General features: G+C 37.9%; 1 protein-coding gene across 1 annotated transcript; it reads right to left on the bottom strand.

The window, feature by feature from the left end:
* Positions 1-482: 482 nt before the first annotated feature.
* On the bottom strand, positions 483-5,756 carry LOC104462089 (integrator complex subunit 7-like; the record flags this gene model as incomplete). Its single annotated transcript, XM_010073895.1, has 5 exons — positions 483-668; positions 2,215-2,414; positions 2,901-2,947; positions 3,439-3,576; positions 5,610-5,756. Coding segments are annotated over 5 exons (703 nt in total), but the record flags the coding sequence as incomplete, so codon positions are not given.
* Positions 5,757-6,766: the final 1,010 nt, after the last annotated feature.

Here is a 6,766-nt window from a genome sequence, read left to right as displayed (position 1 = left end):
TATTCAGAGGAATGGAGACCTCTTGTCCTAAGAAATTAAGATTAAATCTTAAATCTTGTCCTAAGAAATTAAGAAATCCTAAGAAATTAAGTCAAAGTTACATTTGTCCTTTCAAGCACACCTTGCTGGACGACATGCTTTGACAAATCCCAGAGAGACTCTGTTACACAGGAGTATTAATACATACTCAGTATCGTAAGATTTATGTAAACATTGAGCTCTCACATCTATTATCTTAGATGAGTTTGTCAGATAGAAAAGTTACTTCCTTACTCTAAAAAGGGCTACCACATGAGACAGGCCTTTCCTCAGTTATAATGCTTCAACTTTGATCCTTATGGGTCAACTTACCCAACTTGAGACATTCTATGATTCTATGAACGGTTCATTAATACTTGGCTACCCTGCTTGGCAGAGTAACCTAACTTAAGGATATGGAGATGTATGTTCTTCCTTCCTTTACCTCACAAATTGTTCTTCTGGAAAGAATTCTACAACTAATTGCAAAGTTTCATAATAAACTTTAGCTCTAAAAATTCATAAACCTGAATATTTTCTCTGCTCCATGTATGTGGTGTCTTGTTGGCCAACAACTTTAAATCTTGGATTGCAAGCCTCTTCACAGCCTTCCTGGGGTCATTCTTCAAGTACTGCAACAAAAGCTGGATCTGCAACAAAGTAAATTCATTGTTTAAGAGAGAGATGCCACTAAAAGGAAATCTCTTCAAAAGTACTTGAAGAAATTTTGAGCATACTCAGCAAAAACTAACTTGTCTTACCTGTTTGATTGCCTGCCACATGGAAAAGCCCCTACTCAGGCTGTGATGCCATGGCAAGCTAAAACAGTCTGACAGCCAATTTCTACCATCCTGCTCTCCTTGCTAATGCACCCTTCTCTACATCACCCTGCATACCTGAGAAGCCTTGAGACCTGTTTCAGCACTCACAAAAATACCATAAAACATCCCTGAGGAGCTCAGTAAACACTTCATACTGTTGTGATTATGCTACTGGCAAGTATTCTAGGTATCTGATGTTAGTTCAGGTGTCTGCATGATCTGCAGTTAACAGGTAGCAAAGCAGACATACCTTTGTATGTCTCAGTAGTTACCAAATTACCACCCAAAAATTGTCAAAAACAACCCCAAAAACCCAACCAGCCAGAGGGGGTGGGTAGGGGTTTTTGAAGTCTTTATCTCAAACTAAGTGACACTTAACTGCATGTCCTTTGTTGTGTTCATTTCCTGCAAATTTACAGAGATGGAAAGGCCAGCATGTGAAAAAGCATGAACATGCCAGCCATGATTTTGCTCTCCATCGCCGCCCTGACTATATCACTTTGAGGCAGCATTAGCTGTTTTGTTGCAGAAATACAGCCTAAATTGCCCTGCTTAACACCATAACAAAAAAAGCACATCAAGTGTTCTAATGTTGTTTCAGTTGACTTAGACTTTACTAATCAAAAGCATCCTCTGAAATACAGAATCCAGCCATACCAAAAAGACGTTTCCTTCCACAGCTGTACAGGATTGAAATAAAGCAAACAGATTTTCATGACTACTTTACAAGGATTAGTTACATGAATCTCAAATGTAACTGTGTTCCGACCTGCTATATACATCACATCCACAAAGCGTATTATCAGAACAAAAAAGCATTGTATTTTTCCATCACTGCTTTCCCACAACCTGTTTTACAGTTCTAAATTATAGCAACAGATTTAAGCTCCTCAGAGTTCTTCAAGAAATAAATTTTTAAACACACTCTATGCTACTGAAATACCCATTTGCTTGCATGCAAGGCAGGCAAAAGGCACACGCATGACCCAAGAGAACACACAGCAGTGAAAAGTGAATCCTGGGTTCTACAGGTAAGATGAAATGTTTTCAGAAAAACTCAGGGTGTTTGCTTTCCTAAATGCTGATTGAGCCTAGCTAATTTCAATCCCAGTTGATTTAAAGAAAGACCTTTAATAATAAATAACTTTATAATCTGTAAAGAAGGGTTCCTGTGGTTGATGGGGTTATCTGGAAATAGGACCAGAGGGCAAAAAAGATGAAAGCAGCAGTTTTGAGGGTATTCTTTCTTTATTGCAACTAGGAGCAACCATGCCAGCATATCCATCACGACTTATTTTCAGCACCAGCTAAAATCCAAGGTTTTTTTAAATGTACATTGTACCTCAAGCTGAAGGAATGAATTAGGAAGAATTACCTGTTTAGGAATGTCAACCAAAGAAGAAGCAGCAAGCAGAGTAAAAGTGTGCAGAGTAACAATGACCATCTTGGTAGAGGGATATGATGTAACCAGCTGCTGAAGCAGCTGCCGGGAGTTGGAGGCCAGGCTTGCATCATGATGCATGTGCTGCAGAATAGGGATCAGCTTCAATTTCAAGTCCACAGGTGTGGCCAAACCTGCATCAAGGAAGAGAAACATAGTGTTTGTCCTCTGTACTGGCTTTTGGCAGTACTAAGGCTGAATGCAGATTGCGCAGACACCTGCACTAGGTTTAGATAACTCATCTGCTAGCTAACAGCATAATGACAGCGGTATCAAGCACTTCCATGGTTCTTTGAGAAGGCTGCTCCTTGCTTCACTGTAGGTAACACACCTATGAACTCATCTGAAGCAACCTGTGATAGTCTAGGCAAGTTTTTTCATTACACTACAGATGAGATTTTGTTCTTTACCAAACAAGTGTAACTTGTTTGGTAAAGAACAAGAACTTAAGATATTTAAGAGGACACAAGAGCCAGATATCAGATTACTGGTTAGCTAATTTAATTAAAAACTGGAATCATGTGAGGAAAAAGGCAACAGCATTCTGATACCTCACATTTACATATGGATAATAAAGAATTCTCAGAGAAACTAGAGCTTATCATTCAATATACACACACCTTGAATCATCTCACTGATTTTATTACATATTCCAGCAGCAAAATCCCTGTAGAGAAAAGAAAAAGTACCAGGTGAAATGAAAAATAAAGAAATAACTAAAAATAAAAATCAACTGAACTACCACACATTGTGTTTTAACAATAAAAATTTTCATAAGAGTGGTTGCCAAGACCCAAGTCATTTTAGAGCCCCTGCACATGGGCATGATCAAATAATAAAATGGCAGCTTTCAAAAACGTGTTAGTGACAAGCAGCACTACATTTTGGTCCCTGAGACAATCTCTGTAAAATAATCCTTGATTAAATCTGCTGATCCACTTTGCTTTCCCATATTTATGAGCTTTCCATTACTATTTTAGAAAAAAAAAATCTCTTAAACTTGTAATCAGATCTCTCTATAATACTGTTATTGCACATAAGTAAATATTTTGCTATAAACGACACTGTTAGTACCACAAAAGGAAATATTAAGGTTTGTGAATGCCAGCGTCAATGGAATTCCCATTCTTTGTAATCTGAAAAAAAATTACATCTTACTTTGATTGTGCAGAAAAGTTGGCAGCAGCAAATATTGCAGCTTCAACTTCCACATTATCATGAGAATCCAAACTCTGACGAATACTGTGATGTGCATTCTTTCTTTCTGGAATAATAGACGCCATGCTGCCCAACATCCTACAGAAAGAAATCCCAGTCAAACCAGGAAGAAAAATTATTATGAAGAAATGCAAGATGACACCAAATACAAATGTAAAAGGACTGGTCAAAAGCTTATTTTTATATAAATGTGCTCTTTCATGTCTGTTACAGAAAAACATAGCTAAAAGGCAACAATTTTTGTTACGTGGGTTATGTCAGTGGTTAAACAAAAACTTAATTACATTTTGATACCTTCTAGCTTGAAACAGGCACAGTAAGAAACATCAAGAATTCTTACAAAATTGAGTGCACTACAGCACTGGGAACAAGTCTTTTTAAGATGCTTTTACATGCAAGCTCTAGCACCAATACAACAGATTTAATGCTAAAACATACTGATGGCTATTTTCAGACACACATGGAGTACACCTCATGGGATATAAATTCAGAAATGCAGTTATCTAGGGGGATAATAAAGCACTTAGAGAACTGTTTTCACCCTTTCTATCCCTCTTCACAACTAAGACTGCAGAAGTAAATGAGTGACAAATGTCTGAACAGTCAAATTTTAACCACATGCTAAGAAGGCATAGTTTCTAGAGTGTTACCATGATACAGTAAAAGTATCTGACTTTCATCATTTGTTTCTAAGGTTTTTCACTGATGTGAGATAAGGTTATTTTCAGCAATAGTGCAATATCTTCTGTGTAACTGCTCAAAAAGGAGTAAATCAATCTGTAGTTTGTTAAGAATATCTCAAAGATACTTTCCAGACATATTTAACATAGTCCAATTAAAAGAAGAATGAATGCAAGATTTGCAATGATGGCAATTTTAGCAAGAACACAAATATTTACACACAGTTATCTAGCAATAAAATTCCACAACCACAAGGTTTTGTTTTAGCAGATCTTTCCTTCAGAATGTTCTTTCTTACTGACTCTACTTAACAGAGGATAAAACTAAATCAACTGAAGATTTTAATCTGAATTGAACCAACAGCCATTTTAACCCTTCACTTGATGTGAATTGTGACTTGATCGGTAATTTAAGTATTTTTTCAAACTGAGCAGATTCCTGGGACTTTTAGCAGTCTGTAAAGACAGCCCTCAATACCAGTCAAAAAGTGTTATCTTATGTTAAAATACTGAAGTGGAACTACAAGAAAATACATAGATATACTGTATTTAGAGATTCCTGAGACACCAGTGCATGAAAGCATAATCTCAAATAAAATATCAAAAGAAGAAAGAAATGGACATATGAACTAGACAAAGCCCTGTTAATGCCTCCTATCTTTCAATAATGAAATCTGTAACAGTTCTAGATGGAGTGAAAAGAATACAAAGGGAGAAAGAAGAGCGCTCTCTTCACATTTAAATTCACTTCCACAGGAGTTGGAAGATACAGTTTAGATGATCACGTTGGATAGTGTTAGAGACACAGACACCAAAGCAGCAGGACAGTGACATTAAAGATAGCTTAATTATTTTTTCTATTTGATTCCCAGGACGTCCAAAACAAATAAGTAATACAATGGCACTTCCTTCGCAGTTATCGATCAGAGACCAACAAGCAGTAAACTTTTAGGACAACAATAAATGAAAGATAGGTGCAAGCATAACAAGGTTCACATAAGTAAGTTTTGGTTAGAAGTTAACAAAAAATATTTTGGCATGTAAGGAAGTACTTTCCCTTTTGATCCTGGTCTAAACATATCATGGGCACCATTCGATATGTTACATATAGCTACCCTCTGGGTTATGCATACAACCGGTTCATTTTTCTTCTCTTGAGTACACAAAATTTCAATGTTGCAAATTCTGTTTTGTCTTGAGCAATCCACAAAATTCTCACCATCATAAATGGCTAATAACTTTGTTCTTCTGATCACAGATTCTTACAGTTCACTTCCTTTAAAGACTGATGTCTTTGCTTTTAACTCTATGAGCAATGTATAAGGCGCCTCCTACCTTTCACTCATGGTAGTTGCACATTTTTTTATTCCAGACCAGCATACTAATCATTAGCTAGAGATTTGAACTTACGTTCATTTATGTAATACGTACCGAAGTGTAATAGCCCGAGCAACTGGATCATTGCTGTGAATTACTGAGAAAACTCTTTTGACAAACTCATCCACATTTAGGATCTTCTCTAAGTGCTTCTCACTCTGCTGAGTAACTTTCAGCACACACAGCCTCAGGAAGTTGTTTCTATTAGAAGACACACACATTTCTTTATCAGGCTGGTTTATAATAAAAATTCAAACACTTTGAACAATAAATTATTTTTTAAAAATTCTGACAGTAAATTAAAACAAGGAAAGGTCTATTCTTTTAAAACATTATATTTAAGTAGGCTGATACGGTAAAAATGAGACTTTTAAGACACTACTGTTTTATTTTCTAGTACAGGTAGTGTCAAGTTTAGGCCCAATTCGAGGGAAATGAACCTGCTGACACTACTGAGGAGCATGAGCCGATGCCCATTTTGTGCACACTTAGGGACACCACAGCACACCCAGGACTAAGACAGAAAAGTCTAACTGTCATTCCCAGGTATGAGTGAATTTCTTTTCCTCCCTGGAGCAAACAGCAAAGAATCCAGAAGAGCAACAGACACCTTTGTAAGCTATTACAAGGTAGCTCCCATTCCATCACATGTATCATTTAGGCTTCAAGCACTTGGAAAAGCCAGACTTTGGGCTTTGTTATTAACATTCCTTAGTGACGGAATTTGCACATATTCATCTATTTATAAACTGGAACATGCCTACGGAGCAGAATTTACATCAGGGAACTTAACAGTCAGTCAGCAAGTGAGTCCTCTGATCAGGACAGTCAGAGAAGAACTGTGTCACTGACCACCCAAAGCCACTTAAGCCCTTGGAGAAAGCAAGCTTCAACCCTGCACACCCTGTCCAATCTAGAGCAGGTACCGCCGTGCTGTTATCAGGCAAACTGAAAAACCCTGCGACCGCCCAGGCCCCAGCGCAGCAACGCTCCAAGACACGGCACATCCTTGCAGACGGGAGAGTTGAATGGGTACAAACCGAGTGATGCTACTCACCCCACTCTGAACACATCCGCCAGCTTGAGGAAAGCTGAATTGATGAGGATGGGGAAAGGGTATTTCTGGAAGAGCCTGGGAAAACGAACGACGGCTTCGCACTGCTCCCCGAGCTTCCCAGACCTCAGGCCTAAAGACAACAACAAATCCTATG

Source organism: Pterocles gutturalis, unplaced genomic scaffold (assembly GCF_000699245.1).
Source record: "Pterocles gutturalis isolate BGI_N339 unplaced genomic scaffold, ASM69924v1 scaffold48727, whole genome shotgun sequence".
Classification (NCBI taxonomy): domain Eukaryota; kingdom Metazoa; phylum Chordata; class Aves; order Pterocliformes; family Pteroclidae; genus Pterocles; species Pterocles gutturalis.
This window is presented reverse-complemented; position numbering and strand designations above follow the sequence as displayed.